We start from the raw sequence: 17,719 nt of genomic DNA, 5'->3' as shown, positions 1-17,719 counted from the left end.
TTCAAGTCATCACCTCTGAAACACCTGAAATGATAAAAAACACGACCGTCTTCTGACTAGGAGGTCATATAAAGGCTCTATTACACCTAAACAACATGATATATTTCAAAACTCCAGCAGCTGAATTAATCTTTAGTAAGAATTCGATCACAACAGCTTCTCATGTTCATAGTGACCAAATTAAAGTCTGTAAACTAAATTTTCTGTGATGCTGATGCACATTTTTCCAGCTCTGTGGGATCAGAAGTCACTAAAACATCAGGAGGAACTGTGAAGCAACACCTGCTGTTTGGAATCCAGCTTCCACAGACGAGAAATAACGACTCGTTCTTGTTAAAGCACCATTTGACAGATTTACCAAATGTGTGTGAATGAGAACTTTAAAGGGGAATCTCAGAGGGTGTTTCTGGTGATCGCATACGACTTCAGGTTGCAGATTATATGAAGAACAAACTGACAGGATTGTGGTAGCACAGCAGACGCCACCAGGAACAAAATATTTGAAGAAAAAAATCATGAAAATGTGGAATAAAATGTCAGTGAGCATTTTGAAATACCTGAAATGAGAAGAAACACTTGTAGGTGAACCTTCTTCTGACTATATAAAGGCTCTGTTACACCTAAACATGATATTTCCTGAAACCTTCCAGCAGTTAAATCACCTCAAACTTACATGAAGCTTCCTTGTGATGACATTTTTCTATTCTTTGCAATTCTCACACATCTGTTTCTGTTGCATGCGTATGAAACTCATATTTTTGGCCGCTTGGCTTCGACCTGCAAGCATTTGATCGATATCCTAAAATAAGTTCAGTAGTGCTGCGTCCTTTCGTGCATGCTTAAACAAAGCCCCGAGGATCGCCTTGGCTGGCGTACAGCGGTGACTCCCTGCACGGATCGGCCAAGGTGCTGCTGCAAACCAGTCTGATGTCATTCCTGCATCAGGCACAGCTCGGAGCGCCTCGGGCCAAACGGCCTGACAGAATCTCTTCTTTTTTTTTTCACCCCTTTGATGGGAATGCTCAGCGCATGCCAGCGTTCAGGAGCTTTAAACTGTGACAGATTCTGCTGAAAGGCTGTGAATGTGTCACTAACAGGTTGATTGGGTTCATACAGGAAGCCTGAGAATGAAATTAAATGAACAGACAATATGTGTGTGAGTAGAGATATAAACCAGATATCAGATTTAAGTCTCTTCTGCTTGTTAGACTATGAGCTCTATTCTGGTAATGCAAGGTGAGAAGATTTCACTTCAGCCAGCTCATATTTCACCTAAAATCAGAGTTTGAGTGGCTCCTGGATGAAGGTGTGGCTCCGCTGATGCAACCCTTCGCTGCATGATTAATTCCTGACACAGAGAGAGAGAGCATTAGTGTGATTAGTGCTCGGATTAAAGGAGGAAGAATGGAAATGTGGCCTTTAAACAACTGGTTTTCTCAACTCTGACATGTTTTAAAGCATCAAGCCAAACTGGGCAGCGCATCAGATCACCCACAGTTTGATTTAGATTTCTCATTTTAATCTGGCTGCAGTAGGATTTTCTGTGCTGAGGGTTGGTTCAGAGCCTGCAGACAAAATAATTCTCTGACTACCTCTACCGGTTTTTCCTGAAGATGCGCCTCAGGCTTTACCAGAAAGAAAAAAAAAAGAAAAGAGAGGGGGAGAGACAGAAATAAAACCTGCAATGCTTCGGATTAAACATCTTTTTTCCTTCCTTCACAGAGTCAAAGAGTCCAGAGAGGTGTTTGCTTTAAGCGTGGATTCACACTCAGGTGAAGCTGGACAGATAGGAACCAGTGCAGCAGGTAATTGGCAGCTTCTCTTCTCTCCCTCTAACGAGTGGGAGTGTCTTCGTGTCTCAACACGGCGGCTGCAGTTGACAGACAGCTGCACTCACCTTTCTACCTGCCAGCTAGAAGGCAGCCAGTCGTCGCCGCTCGGACGTGAACGCAGCAGCAGCAGCAGCAGCAGAGGCTCCTTCATCACCGCCGGGGTCAGGTGAAGGGACCGGGTGACCCCTCGGCCGGGACAGGTGAGCTCCTCCACCTCTACACGCAGCTCGTGTTGTGCAAAATGGTTGTGATGCATTTGGACATGTGTGTGTTGTTTTTTCCAGGGAGAACACCTGCTGCTGCTGATTAACAAGTCGCTCAGCTGACACGACAACGAGTCGACGCCTGAATGAACTTTATTTGTTTTAGTGACAACAAGACACCGGCTCTTGTTTCTCTTCACAAGACCGTCCTGCAGCAGTTCTGTTGCCCGCACAGCTGGAAACTTTGCCTGGGAATTTCTGTGCTCAAAAATTTCAGTCATTGTTTCTGGTCGTGTGTGTAATGTGCATCCGAGGCCGAGCGGGCCCACCTATCCCACGCCTGCCTGCCCATCTGTCCTCCACAGGGCAGCTTTGGATGGATTTTTAACTTGCAAAACTGGACTGCATTTGTGAGAAAATGTCTCAAGTTAGTAGTAATTAACATATGAGTGAGCACAGAGAAAACGTGCCCCATCATAGCAGGATTTACTGTTAAAGGCCTCGTGTCTGATTGACAGGCTCACCTGAACAGCACCTGAGCTACAGTGTGATTTTGAAACTTGTTCTTTTTTTAAAATCTCCCAACAGCAGCAGCAGCAGCCATTTTTCTAGTTGTAGAGGCGCAGCTCGCTCTGGTTCAGTTGTGACATATCCCACAGAGGGCATGGCAGCGGTGTTACCACATGCAGACTAACCTGCAGTATGTCAGGTATGTTGGTGAACCAGCTCCACTCAGCCGTTCTCAGATGATGGGTGTGACTCTGTACTTTCCTTCAGAGTGGCACGATTTAATTAAAATGCAGACAATAAACTGCTGACAGTAAACACACCAGGAACTCGTTGCACAATGAACCCGCTCGGCACATGATTTACTTTTAAATGACGAAGAGAGGAACTGAATTACTGCTGAATGAAAGTGTTTGTAATTTTCTTTTTTACAATAAAAACGCATCTGAGGACAAATGTTCCAAATTAGCTGTTTGGGGTTTTTTTCTATGTGTGTTTGTTCCTGCACAGAAATAAACATGACAAACTAATGCTGGTACAGAACCTGCTGCTGTGTGTGTTTACACCTGGAGGTCTGCACATAAAGAAGTAGGTTCCTTCAAACTGGTTCCATTTCAGTGTGTGAATACTGATCAGAAGGACTTGTGTCAACACTCGGAGCAGGTGAGTGACACGTTATCCAGAACAAACATGACGTGAAGCTGGATGTCAGCCAGTCTGTCACTTCTCAGGTTTGTTATATTTAGTTTGAGATAAAAAGTTTCAGGTGGAATCTGGAGTTTCAAACGTCCTGAAGGCGGCTTAAAACCTGCACGACGGGTCAGTTTGGTGAAGCCAGGTGGTGGGAATACGGGTTAAAGAGGAGCTCAGAACGTCTGGGATAGGAACACAGTGAGCGGCGTCGCGTTTCAGTGGAAATGCTGATACAGTTTATTACATTTTTAAGATGCTATAAGTAAAAGCAACTTCATTTCACTTAAAAAAAGTTCTGTTACAGCAAGTGCCAACACGTCGGTGTTGAGTCATGATTGGTAGATTGCATACAAGCCCTAGATGAAGGAAAATAAAAAAACACTTGGATCCGATGTCTGACGCACAACATCCACAAATACACAATCAAAGACGCATCCTGATCACATCACTTTGTTTTTTTTTTTTTGCTCCCCAACTGTCGACCACAAGGTGGCGCTCTCGTCACAGAATAAATTAGGAGACCCACTTCTGTGGGCGTGGCAGCGCTGCTACAACCACGACTACTTTAAGCTTTTTTCAAATCCCTGAAAAAAAAAAAAAAAAAGACAAACATATGGCACGCATCCCATTCTGTCAGCATTTAGCACAAATTAACAACAACAACTCCGGATGTGTGTCCTCACAAACACAAACATCTCACAGAAAACTGCCGAGTTCCTTTCCTCTTCAGCAGGAGGCCGATTTACAATTTCAGCAAACGTTTATCACAACAGAAGAACTTGGAAACTTCCCCAAATGCTCAGAGAGTGAATCGCTTTGTGGTCGTCACAAACAAGTCAACTCAAAAGTTCAGGTGTGCTCTTGGTTTTCATCCTTATTCAATATGAACAGAAAATATCAGATCCTGGAGCAGTAAAAACACTAAAACAGGTCCATTTGAGCGGGAACACGGATGTGAAGAGAGTTTTTTTTCCCGGCTGATTCTTTCCCTTCATCCGGATGCACTTCTACTGTGGAAATGTTTTGTGCAGGCAGAAGAGATGTCTGAGTCCCAGATAGAGAGGAGAGGACCGGAAAGCTCGGGGAATGGAAATTAAAGGAGGGACGATGTGAGGAAGGATGACAAAAATATTACTATAAAAATAAATATAAGGCTCCCTTTTAAACAGAGATAAGTAGCAGGACGCAAGATTTCAGGAGGAGAGAAACTCGAGTATTTTCCACAACAGGAGACAGGATTTGGTACAAAAAAAAAAAAACTGGAAAAAATAAAGAAAACAAGAGCAAATATTCAAAACGCACAACGTCTGTGCCGAAAGCACGAGCATGAGTTCAGGTTAGACACAGACAAGCAACGCACATGCATTTCCTTTTGGTACTGGTTCTTGTACGGGCCAGTTTTGGTTCGTAAATGACGAGCGGATATGGAAAAACAAAACAAAAAGCGGCAGAGAAGTGATATATTGCACAGCAGTATATGAGCGAGCAGATATTTTGTTCATTCACAAAGAGAAGATTATTGGCGGTTTGCGGCTCTAGCCCTTTCCGGTGACCAACAGGGAGCCAGACCAGGTAATACAGAGCTGAAATGCACGTTCAGTAAGCATGCACATAGAAACAGTGAGTCATATACAGTCCAGCGACGTCCGCGGGTCGCCGCAGAGCTCCGCCTCCTCGCGGTAAACATGACAGAACTACCAGCACCATGATAAAGGCTTGTTTTGTTTGAATACAGCAACAAGAAAAAAACAAAAACTGCCTCCCTCCAGAGTCGCCGGCTGGGTGGCACACGGACAGAAACGCAGCTCGGGGTGAACGAAGCAGCTGCCGTCGTTGGAATCTAAGACACTGAAGCAGCCGCGTTGAAGAGGAAGTCCGACGGTTGGATCCAGCGGAGGCCCACGACGAAGCCCTTGTGACGGGACGAGGAACGCCGGAGCACGATGAGCGCGGCGGGCGAGGAGCCGCAGCCTCGGCTGAAGAATCGTTCAAGGCTGCTCTTTTGGCTAGTCAGTTAAAAGAAATCATAATTTACAAATAAAAAATAATAATAATAATGATAATAAAGGAAAAGCAGAGTGTGGTTCCAGCACTCAGACCCACTTCCTCAACTCAACTTTGGAGGGTGGTAAAAAAACTAAAACATAAAAAATAAAACTCCCATTGCCAACTCAGTAGATTGTCCCAAGGCTTTTGGTCAACAGAGTGTAAATGGTTGAAAACAAACAGATAAATAAAAAACAAAAAGAGGATGAAGGAGGACTGACAGCATGTCTGGACCGGTGGAGAGCCTGAGTCACCGCTTGTAATAGGCACCTGGAAAAGATGGAAGAGACACAGACGTCTGTCAGCGGCTTCATACATCACGCTGCCATTTACCTCATCGTCCTGCTTCTGCGCCGCTCTCTTCACTTTTCTTTTTTATAACTTTGAGATCAGGGATTTATTTCTTCTGTCTGGCTTTGGTCGACTACTTTTCTGTTTATGGGGCAAAAAGCGGCGTTTGTGCTTCTTTAAAGCTCGTGATGGAGACGCTGGTGAGCAGCTGGAAGCAGGTTCATGACACCGACCTGCAGCAGAAGTATTTACTGATTAGAAGGTCCACAATAACAGAACAGCATCCTCGTCATCCCGTCGACATGGTTTAATATTTACACTCCAAAAAAGAAAGCTACACACTTAATACGTCAATGCTGTGCTGAGTTAATTAGTCATCTACATACTGGAACGATTAATCAATCTAAGAGAATGAAAACACATTTGTTTGTCATTTTTTTAAAACCAAAAAGCCAAATATTTGATGTTTTAAGCTTCTGAAATATGAACATTTGCTGCTTTTCTTTGTCATATATGATCATCAGGCACTAATGGTTTGGCATACAGATAATTTTATTGTTGATATTATTTACATATAGATTATTATTTTGTTTTGACATTTTACTGATTCACTTATAAGATAGAGAAAATAATTCTTACATCCCCAGTTTCTAGTATGTTCTAGGTTCCCAGCTGAAAACTGAACAGAGTGTTTATTAATTTAATTGGAAGCGTCTTCAATTACTTTCAATTATATCTGTTTACCTTTTTTAACACTATGATGGTTTTCATGCACCACATTGTGTCTTTATCGGTCTTTTACATTTGGGGGTTTTTATGGCTCCTCTGTTTTACTTTGCTGCCTTTTAAAGCATTTTGTAACTTGGATTTTGAAAAGTTTTCTACAAATATGAAATTAAATTATAATAAAATCTTACTGCTCACTCACTGAGACAGTATTGTTAATCTATGTGCAGCTTTTAAGCTTGTTTTTACAGCAACATTAACACTTGGTTTCCACTCGTCAGGTGTTGATGGATCCTTAAGTATCTGGATCTAGTCAGTCAGACCTGATGAAGCCTCTTGGATGAGAGGTGGAACGTCTTCAAGGAACTCATCAAGTCCAGCTGCTACCATTAATCTACCAGAATAACCATGACCTGGATGACTGAGAATCTTCAGACACTTGGTTTCCAAAATATCTGCAGTCAGGAGGGTTTGCTTTCTGAGAACTAACAGGGCCAAAGAATAAACTTAAAATACACTGTAGACATAGACTAGGCAGCAGTGTTGTAGTGGACAATTTCTATTTCTCCGTTTATTTTTTTTAAATATTTCTATCACCTAATTGTTTTTTTACCACTTTATTTCGTTGTTCCTTTCATTCTTTTACCTGTTATTTATTCACTTATTAGCTATTATTAGCCTTGTGTTTATGGTTCTACCCTCTACTTGTTCTTTCCTTTACTCAGATGTGGTATTTTAATATTTTTTCTGGTGTTGCTGTTTATTTTGAGAATCTTTTACTGTGTTGTGTTGCTCAGAGTTTCCTTCTTTTCTCTGTAAAGCACTTTGTAAACCCTTCTTTTCCAAGATGCTCTATAAATAAAGTTATCATCTTTAACATGCAGTCCTGTGGCCCTTAAACTCAGGCTACATCCTTATTGTATTAGAATGTTAAATGAAGCTCTGAAGTACCTCTGATGGCGGCCTCAGGTCTGGTTGGAGCTCGGGGGGCACCAGGATGCTCCGAGTAGCCGTAAGCAGAGTTCACATTCTCATAGTCGGGGGCACGAGGCTGAGGAGGCCTGAGAGGAAGAAATAACACGATAAATCCCGGTTCTGGACCGACTGAGACTAGCCGGTGAGGTGACCGTCGTACCTGGTAGGCTTGTTGTTGTTCTTCTGCCTCTGGTGGTCGTGCTCCTCTCGTGTTCTGGGCCGGACGACTTCCTCCGGATTTGGCTGGAAACCGAGAAGAAAAACGAAAAGTTATGGCTCCTGAAATTACAATTCTGCTGAAACATTTGATTTGAAATAAAATAAGTGCATAAAACAAGTAAAGAGAAATGGCCCCGAACCACAGGTGTTAAAAATAGCGGTGGTTGGGGGTAATTACCCGGTAGTCTCCCTCCGGCCGCCTCCTCTCCATCGCCATCCTCTCCATGGCCAGCCTCTCCCGCTCTCGCTCCTTCTCTTTCTCCCGCTCCCGGTTCTTCTTGTACTCCTTCTTCTCTTGTTCCATCAGCAGCCGGGCGATTTCCTGCCGCAGCGAGACGACTGGATCACAACCACAGAAAGCCTCCTAACAGACTGTCAAACACTCACACGATTCCTAGAAAATGTGCCTCTAATGAACTGTAACAACACTTCTTCTCCCAGAACGTCTGCTTCGGACACGGCTTCATGCACTCAGGGTTATAAGTCAATAAAGCCGACTCGATTGGCTGAAGTCAGGAAATGAAAGGATATAAAAAGTCAGAGAAGTTTCCAGACTGGTCCGCTCACCTCGTCTTGTGCCACTTGGGCCGCACGCACATGCATCTTACTCGCCTGAAACCAGAAAACAGTCAAAGTCAGACTTTCCTCCCACAGCGGAACAAACTGTTCCAACGTTACACAACGTAGGAAACGACTGAGAAGCTTCTGTGAGAGCCTCTAAAACTGAGGGTTCAAGTAATTTACAGCAAAGACGATTAAACGGTTTAATCACATCGTCGTAGAGTCGCTGTAGGTTCCCAATACGTTGGAACAGAGCAGCTGAAACGTTGATCAGGTAAAACACAGGATTTTAACTGTCAGCTAAACAGAAACTTTACATAAATTCTCTTTTATTTTTTTGTTAAAATAAAGACTTCTAGTTTATTACACCTAAAATAAGCTGAATAAGTCCAACAGTGTGAAGAACTGATACTGTATTTATGACACAGGACCTTTTATCAGTTTTATTCCAAGTCCTGCCTTCAAGTTAATACCTGACTTTAAACGTCTCAATTGAATCCGCACTGAAACATGAGTGTTGATATTTGACTCTTGATCTTTGTGGTCTTTAGTAAGTTGAAGTGCTGGCGGTTGGGGATACGGGACGTCCCAAACGTGATCCAATTCTGAACTGATGGCTTTCAGGAAGAAGCCTGATCCTTTGTTTACATCCACTAGTGGTCACATGTTGTACATCCGAGTAGTTTAATCAACATGAGCATTAATATCAATCCATGCTTGAATTATTAATAATATAAATCCAGCAGACTTGTAAACGCTCACGCAGTGATATTATCAAAGCTGCAAACACGTCCTTTATGCTGCTAAAGCGGCCGTTACAGCTTCTAAATCGCTTCTTAAATTATTCACACAAATAAAATCGAACACGTTCCTGGTTTGCTTCCTCACCTTGATTTCCTCGTCCTGCAGCTTCCTGGCCACCTCCATGTCCTTCAGCTCCTGCTCACGGATGTCCAGCTTGGTCAGACCCTTGGTGGCTTCGTTCAGCTCGTACTCGGTTTCTGGGATGACCGCTCCGCTGCCCCGGTGCACGATGCGACCTGCAGAGAGCACCGCGTTATGTGAGCGAGAGATGAGGGCGGCAGTGAGGATTTCTTGGCTTTATGATGCCAGAAAATTGAGAAAAATTACAAACGCAATTTCCCTCGATTTGTCAAATCAACCAAGAGAAGTTATTATTCTTGGTAAAATGAAACAAAAATGATTCATGATTATCCAAATCACTTGATGGAGTGACACATCATTCGTCACCACAGGATTAAAGCCAAAAGGCACCTGAAAGGGCTCCGCTGGTGTTCGTATCTGTGTTTCCTTTAAAGCCTTTGACAGCTCTGGGATGAGGGAACACGGCTAAATGTTCCAGCGCCAGCACGCCTTTGATGGATCTGAGGTGCCTCTTGTCTCGATAACATAATCCAAGCGGCTCACCAGCCCTGAAGCCCTTTGTGTGCCAAATTTCAGCTTATCAAAATCCATTTGAGCTATTCTACTGGAAAAAACCACAGCACACGTTTCAGGCTCAGCGCAGTGCGACTCCCGTTGCTCAGCGAACAATGCGAGACGGAGCGACAACCCCCCACAGCACAACAGCGTCATTTCAAGCTAAATCAGAGATGAAGGTAGAACCGTCGTCGTTAGTGATTTTGCCACGTTAGATCAACCCACCACCTGTCGATTGCCAAAGCAAAAAAAAAAAAAAAAGCAACTCGAGCACACCACACAAACTCCCCCGCGGAGCCCGGCGGGGGCTTCGGGGTGGTACCTGTCTCTCCGTTGGGGTGACTGTGGCTGCGCTCCCTGCTGCTGGGACCCTCCCCATCTCTGGGGTCCCACAGCTGCCGGGCGTCACCTCTCCTTTCGTCAAACACGTCTTCGGGGCCGGAGTGGACGCGCCGCCGACCCCTGGCCTTCCTCCCGTCGTTGCCCTCCTCCTCCTCCTCCCAGGATGCTCTGCCCTCCCTCGGCCAGTCCCTGCTGGGTCCCGCCTCCATATAGTCCTCTTCCAGTCCTCGGTCTCTGCTCCTGGTCCTCGCTCGCTGCCTGTCTTTCTCTCTTTGTCTCTGCCGGTCTCTCTCTCTCTCACTCGGTCCTCTTTCTCTGGATCTTTCCCTGTCTCTCTCTCGGTGTCCATCTCCACCTGGTCCTCTTTCTCTGGACCTTTCCCTGTCTTTCTCTCTGTGCCCATCCCCACCTGGTCCTCCATCTCTGGATCTTTCCCTGTCTCTCTCTCGGTGTCTGTCTCCACTCGGTCCTCTGTCTCTGGACCTTTCCCTGTCTCTCTCTCGGTGTCGGTCCCGGTCTCTCCTCTGGTCTTTCTCCATGTGTCTCTCCCATTCTTGGTCCCTGCGTCGGTCTCTGTCCCGGTCCTTGTCTCTTTCTATGGGAATGTGTGGTTGAGGTGGCCTAGCTGGCCTCTCCTTCCTCCTCACCACTCTCTCCGTGTCCTCCCCACTCGGGCCTCTGGTTCTGCTGGGCTCATAATCCGGATACCTGTCCCCGTGTTTGCCTCTGGAGGGCAGCAGGTGCTCTGGGTATGGATCTGCATGCCTGCTACGCCCTCCTTCTGCCACCAGGTGGTGCTCCGGGTACCTGGAGCGACTATGAGGCGCTGCCGAGTCCAATTTCGGGTACCGGCTCCGTTTGGGCTCGGTAGAGCTGTAATCGGGGGAATGATCGCGATGCGAGCTCGCCGAAGCTTCGTGTCGGCCGGGGGATTTGTGACGGCTGGGTTTGTCCAGGTCGAGGGGTCGTCTCGCAGCTGAGCAGTGGAGGGAAGGACGGGATGAGAACATGGAAACAGACAGGAACGGTACAAGCTAGGACGGTTAGTAGCATCTGTGAGGACAACGATGGTTAAATGACAAAGAACAGGCTGAAGATGTAAAGTGTTGGTGTTAGTTTTACCCCAAAAGTCCAGAAATGTGACTGTTACTCTGTGAAAAATCCAATAAGGTTAATACAGCAGTGGAAGGATTTGGGGTCTAAATAAAAGACAGCAACAGTAGTTTGAAAGAATGGAAAAGCACATGATCAAAAAACCAAGTTCTGTAAAATATTTTGTCTGAATTTTTAAAATTTCATGCATTTTCAGGCCTGGAATTTTTGCATTTTTACTCTCACACTACATTTTATTGATTACATATCTCCAGAAATAAAACTCCTCCAGCAGTAAACTTTAGCAAGAACACAGACAAAACTGTTTCTAGCAGATCTAAATCATTAAATGACTCCAGCAGAGGACAAATGTTTAATTACTGGCGATTTAAAATGGAAACATTTTCAAACAGGGGCCGTATTGTTCCCTCATAAAGTTCCTATAAATGTATATATATATGGATGTGTCCATATTATCTAAAAATACAGCTTTTGGTCGACATTTCAGCCATTGTTGAGGACTAACGTCAGTAGAAGTCATGCGTGTCGAGTCTGGCAAGACAAGGCTCCAGTTTTCACACATTTTGACATAATGGTGGTAAAGTGGTGCCCATAGGGGTCTATGGATTGTAACACATTTACCATATGAGGCTTATTTTGTTGCACCAAATGCTCCCACACATGTACATGGAATGAACACCGAACAGCAAAACTGATTTCAACATATGATGTTCTAAAAATTCAGCCAAAATATTTTACAGAAACTAGCTTTGGGTCCCAAATGCCAAACAAATAAACTCTAAATCTAAGATGTTTCCTGACCTGGTTGAAAACTAATCCAGTCAACAAAGCAAACACAATCAGAGCACGACTGTCTTAAAGGAGATAAAACGGCAGCCGGGACAGAACAACGTGTTCTCCTGTAAGGAAACCAGTCTGCTGGGAGTCGACATGCGACTGACAAAAGTTTGAATGAAAACAAACGGAGTGGAAGTGCCCGTCCAGGAAGCGCCGGCCAATCCTCGGCGCGCTGACAGTCAGCTCAATGGCATTCCACTTATCTAACCAGCTCCTTTACATCTAATCGACTTTGTTGTTTGCACTTTTTGAAAAGCGGGCAGGTCCACAGCCTGGGCCAGTTTAACCGTTTGCTCTCTTTTGTCCCAACTCGCTTTTGAAAATACTTAATCATTCTCTTGCATCTGTCAAGTGGAGACCGGTTCTGCCCTCCTGCTGGTTTGTGTGCAGCCCTGATCCGGTTAATTAGGACCAACACAGTCAGCAGACCCTCGTTTCCTGTGAGCAGCAGGTGGGTTAGTGGCCTGATGAGAGGCTACGTGTGAAGGAAGGCAGATTTAAACACTGCGATACAGAACAGCTCCCTACATGCCAGTAAAATACGGTAAACATGCTCAGATTGGATCTCAGACACATTTGTGCACAGCGTCGGTCCTGTGACCTGTTTAACATTTATCTAACTACTCTAACATCGTCCTGCTAGAGTCGGACTTGTACAAAAAAATTCTGAAATTTTCACAAAATAAAATATGGACGTTTGCAAAGATATATGTGGAATTTTAGTTCGATATAATAAATACTTTTTGAGATAATTTTGCTTTAAAACTTGCCGGTCGACCCACTTTCAGCTCGGCAAATAATCTGATTGTGGATTGAGTCCCATCTTTGAGCAAATATACTAACAAAAAGTATAATTAATGAGTTAACTTGAGAAATTCACTCACTCTGTTCTACTCGGATCAGCTTATCGACTCATGTTTCTGTGGTACAAATAGTCGTACCTGCTGCATCAGAGTTCTACATCTTTCTTTCATTTTTGTGACGACTGATATGAAGCATTGCAAATTAAAAATACTCTGCATGTTTTGTTTTGTGTGACTGTGGCATGCAGCTACATGCGGTTCAAAAACAACACTTCTTTATCTTTTTCTTTTTGTTTATATGAGCTCAAATCAACTGTATGATGAGAAATAACAGCTAAAATTTCAGGCTTTTATCTCTAATAGTTCCTGAGACGTCGTCGTTTAAACCTCCTCAAATTTCAATGTTCGAAAAAAAAAAACAAAACCTGCTGAAAGTGGGCTGACAGGTAATAAAAAAAGATCTGAGAGTAAAATGTTACAGATACAATTTTACTTTATTTTTATTTAATTCTAATTATAATAAATAAGTTTCAAACAAATCCGAGGTGTTCTAGCAGAAGCCCAGCATGATCTGAGGTGGAATGAAACCAGCGTTAGATGTGGAGTAAACACCGGAGCTCGCTCTGCTGTGAGCTCGGTCACGCTTCGCCAGTTGTAAGCACAGTCAGCGGGGAAATTATAGGTGAGCGGTTATGTAACTTACAGGGCTGCACAGCAAACACAACGAGCCTGGCAGCGGTACAAATACTCTAGAACAAGGAGAGGAGCGGTTTTAGTGCAAAAGAACGCAGCTCCGTCCCCGAACACCTGCTGCAAGGAGGCGAAGCAGCAGCAGGACGACTCGCAATCCGAACAGACTGATGCTGCTTCAGGCCTGTTTATGTCACAAGCTGTGTACACTTCAAACCCGCAACGTGTGACCCTCAGGACAAAAAACATGCAACGAGTTTAAAGCTTCAGGCAGGAAAACTGAGAATCAACCAGCCGGGTAACATTCAGCAGCTGCACAGAAAAAAAAATAAGCAGAGCTCTCGTAAGTCAGGAGGGAACGTGAAATGTAATTCCCACCTACACTTGCAGTTTACAGGTGTGACTTTAACTACATCAGGCCTTCCCACCACACCCTCAAATAAAAAAACATAAGCTTGAACTGCTCTTTAAACTGAACCAGCTGTGGTCTTGAGGCGAAACATGGATCGCTTGACGGGAGGGCAGCGATTTAGGAAGGAGATGAAAACGAGCCAGCGTTTCTCTCGCAGTAGAAAATGAAAGCAGCCTCCAGTGGGATGAATCATGCAGGGGGCTGATGTGAGCACGGAAAGGCTTGAAGCTCAGATAAACACAATATGTGACACCGAGCTGCTCGCTAATGTGTTAACGAGGCAGATAACATTCCACCTGAAACATATTTGCTTTATGTGATTATGCAACAACACCGGATAAATATTTGTAAGCCTTCATGATCCACTATGTAGATATTCGTTTAATATTGGAGGTAAAAACTGATATTCAAGCACATCTTAAACTGGATCTGCAAACCGGAGCTCTGTTAAACCCATTTACAGCAGCATCGTCTTCTGAATGGGAGCGAAATGACAAATAATTTCTCTGCAGGAACATGTAAGCCTTCCTTCAAGGTTAATTATGCGCTTATAAATGCGTTCCAAAAAAAGCTTTGCCTGGAGTCAGCAACAATCTCCAGCCCTGTGGAGCTTTAAAACGCACACCCTCACACACGCGGAGCTGCAAAAAAATGGGGAAATGAAAGCCGTGTTCATCCACACAACAAGCTCACACAGGCACGCATGAAGGAGGCGGAAGAGTGCTGCTGCTGCTGCTGCTTTACCTCCACGATCCTCAAAGTACTCCTCGTCAAAGTTCGCCTCCAGCTGCTTCTGCCTCCTCCTCTCCTCTTTCATCTCCTTCTCCTGCAGCTTACGAGCGATGGCCTACAAACAAACAAGGCCACAGTCAACACGGCGTCCCTCGAGAGCATGAAAATCTGTAACAAGCATGTCGCTCGGTTTTGATGCTGCAGCGGAGATGCATCGTTCCTGGATGTTTCAGGACAGTTGGTGCATTTCTAACATCGGCTCCATCGCTCTGCCAAGTTAGAGGCGCCAAATAATCAGCAGCATCGGTGGTATAGTGAATGATTTACTGGCAGTTTAACAGAAGCTGGAGCGCACAGTTTAATAAGGGCTGACTGATACGATATCTTCAGGCTTGATATTAATTATTAGTGATGAAGGAGAAGCGAACTTGTCCACCGGTAGCATCGGCAACGCTCTCATCATTTGGTCGATCACGGTCACTTAACTGCTAAACTCATCACCGCCGTCGGTATTTGTTCAGTTTTGAGGTCGAATGCAGAACTTTTTCTTCTTGTTCTTTCTGCCAACGTGCTGCTACAGATGTCGTCACACCTGTACTGCTTGCACTGCATTTATATTTAGTATTGCGTTACTTGCACATGTTGCTCTGCTTTAATTTCCTCATTCACTTCATATGTTTATTGTTAGCATCTGACACTTGAACGTGCATTTTTATTCATAGGAATTATTGTGCATTTTGTATCTCAGTAGACTTGTCTCTTATATTTTATATTTTTCTGTCACGGTGGTGGTCACTTTACTTTCTCTGCTCGCTACTGGAACAACAGAACTTCCTCTTGGGGATCAATTATTCTACATTTTTTCTGTTTTGTACACTGTGGGACTCTGAAAAGCAGCATTTTCAGTTTCTCTATATGTTCTGCACATGTAAAGATACTGACAATAAAGTTCACTGTGACCGGCTCTGTTTGCATCCACCTGTCAGAACTTTGATCATCAGGTGAGTCTGGACTCCTCGTCTCCACCAGCCTCCTCCTCCTCTTTCTCTTCATTTAGTACCTTTTAAATAATCTCCGCTTCATCTCAGGAACACTAGCAGCTAAATGGACCGTTTCACAGACTGAATAAAGTTCTATTTTCGACCACAGAGACTGGCGCCGGTGCGACCCGTGTCGGCTCAAGTGTCTCCAAATCGACCTAATAAGCGTCATAAACTCGAATGTGTGATGAGCTACATTTAGAGCAGACACCTGCAGTGGAAATAAAAAAAAATGTGGTTTTGCATTTGCAGGTGTTTGATTAAAAGAGAACTTTGTGTTGATTTGCTGTAACTTGTGATGCGTAACTAATCAGTGCCGTGGGGACACACACAGGAAGCCGAGTGTGTTTTTAAATTCATATATTGGGAAGCTGTTAAAAAAATTTAGCAAACCCGATGCTGAATATTGGATCCGATAATCAGCCACGTTGATATCTACTGTTCAGGACAATAACTGAAATGTCCGTAGACTTAAAGAGTGGATGGATCAAACTGAAGCCGTTTGTTTGCTCAGATTGTAGGAGGAAACAGGCACTGATCTCTCAACTTGGGCCACAAAATATTGGGGAAAAATGGCTTTTTCTGCAACGTATATATGAAATAAATCCAGAAATGTTCACCAGATGACTTCAGTAACTCAAACTTGGAGAGAAGTGATCATTCCTGGCTGATCGGGGAGAGACTTCATCTACATCCAAAATAAAAGGTAATTTAAAAATCGCTGAAAAGTGACTTTTTACTGTTAATAATCACTGCAAGTGCAACCAATTGGAACTTTGCTCTTGTAGTAAAAGCATCTCAAATAGTTTAATTGCTCTGAAAGGTGTTCAGATGAGGCTTTGAACTCAAACACATCTCTGTGCTGCTGATTTTATTGGCGAAACAAAACAGCTGTGACGCGTTTTGTTGTGGCAACGGCTGCAACACACAGATGACCAGTTATTAGTCAGTGTCATTGTGTGGTGCTTTTATTGTGCAGCCAAATATCTAAACATCTACTAGTCAGATTTCTAGTCGTGGAAAATGAGAACTGAGTGAGTTTTTCTTTTTTTACATCAAGCAGAAACTAAAAATGTTCATTTGCAGCTTCTGTTGCACCTCCTGTGATTGTACACATCACACCGTCGGTAACGCAGCATCACAAGGGCTTAAACGCCGCAATTAGGACGCTAAAAGCAAAACAAAGGCTCAGCTGTTGTTGTGGTTTTTCCACTACAGCTGGGAGGTGCCGACAGGGCGAATAGTAAATGGTCCACCCGCTCATACCGACAGCAACGTCACCGACTAGCACATGAAACCTGCATTGTGTGTTTGAACGGGCTCAAGGCTTCTTACCGCATCCTTCTCCTCCTGCTGTCGCTGTTGTTCCGCCTGTCGGACCAGTTCTTCCTGAATCTCGTGGGCGATCTCATTGTCGTGTCGCACGCTGATGTTCCCATTAGTTCAGGAGGAATTCACATGGAGGGGAGGGGAGGGGGACACACACAGAACAGTTACTGGATCATTCTTCATTTCTTCTCATTTCTGTTTCATATCTCCTGTTTTCTCAGCACCAAGTATTTGATAAACTGGAGTGACCTCATGTAGCAGCCTGAGGTTTATTTTAATTTTTTTGTTTTAGAAAGTTATGAAAATACAACAAATACTTCAGCTCTGCCAAAAGTTTCACAATTATGAATCATCGGAAATGCCACTTCGTGTTATTGACAATTAATTAAACTCAAAGCCCCGGCGCTACGTGAGGGAAGCGAGCACAGCAGGAGCTCGGCTTTGAAGCCACGCAGCACGTCGAGAGCGATGGCGGCTGCTCCTCTGGCACGCAGCAGAATATCCTCGCTTGTAGTGATGTTGATCTCGCCTCGGCTCGCCCTCATCTTTAGGCGACGTGGTTCTGACAACAACACCATCTGCCTGGAGGGCTGCTACGCAAAGATCCACCTGCAGACGTGCGCGAGTGCAACGCTTCGCCGCCAGCAAGAGAACAGCGGCGGCTTAAAATTTGCCTGTGCTGCACCTGCGTTTGACCCGAGCGGTTAACAGCTCGGGAGGACTTAAGCTGGCGAAAAGTAAACAGACCTCAATATGTGGTGAACGCGGCGCGCTAACAAACAAGCCATGCTGTATTCCAATGTGTTCATGTGGGAGTACGTGAGGAGGCAGAGGGCTGGCAGTGTGAGCTCCCAGCATCGGCCTGGTGGAGCATCTGGCCTCTCCCTGGGGGTCAAATCCACCACGAGATCCTTGTACTCTGTCAAAC

General features: G+C 44.5%; 1 protein-coding gene and 1 long non-coding RNA gene across 3 annotated transcripts in view; one reads left to right on the top strand and one right to left on the bottom strand.

The window, feature by feature from the left end:
- Positions 1–1,881: 1,881 nt before the first annotated feature.
- Positions 1,882–3,839, top strand: LOC103364780 (uncharacterized). Its single transcript, XR_520570.1, has 2 exons — positions 1,882–2,032; positions 2,117–3,839. It is a non-coding gene; the product is annotated as an uncharacterized LOC103364780 (long non-coding RNA).
- ccdc50a (coiled-coil domain containing 50a) overlaps positions 3,449–17,719 on the bottom strand; it is a 22,373-nt gene continuing 8,102 nt past the window's right edge. Inside the window, exons 4-12 of one of the 2 annotated variants that reach the window (XM_008292030.1) lie at positions 16,798–16,888; positions 14,435–14,537; positions 9,816–10,811; positions 8,942–9,093; positions 8,060–8,104; positions 7,671–7,814; positions 7,434–7,516; positions 7,250–7,359; positions 3,449–5,551 (exon numbers count right to left, since the gene is read on the bottom strand). In XM_008292030.1, the coding sequence (XP_008290252.1) occupies positions 5,532–5,551; positions 7,250–7,359; positions 7,434–7,516; positions 7,671–7,814; positions 8,060–8,104; positions 8,942–9,093; positions 9,816–10,811; positions 14,435–14,537; positions 16,798–16,888 (1,744 nt within the window). In that variant the 3' untranslated portion in view covers positions 3,449–5,531. The remainder of the gene's footprint in view (positions 5,552–7,249; positions 7,360–7,433; positions 7,517–7,670; positions 7,815–8,059; positions 8,105–8,941; positions 9,094–9,815; positions 10,812–14,434; positions 14,538–16,797; positions 16,889–17,719) is intronic. The other variant, XM_008292031.1, reaches the window with a different exon arrangement.

The sequence above is a fragment of the Stegastes partitus genome, unplaced genomic scaffold (genome assembly GCF_000690725.1).
Source record: "Stegastes partitus isolate 25-593 unplaced genomic scaffold, Stegastes_partitus-1.0.2 Scaffold780, whole genome shotgun sequence".
In the NCBI taxonomy this organism is placed as follows: Eukaryota; Metazoa; Chordata; class Actinopteri; family Pomacentridae; genus Stegastes; species Stegastes partitus.
Note: the sequence above shows the minus strand (reverse complement) of the source record. Positions and strands in the feature narration are given on the sequence as shown.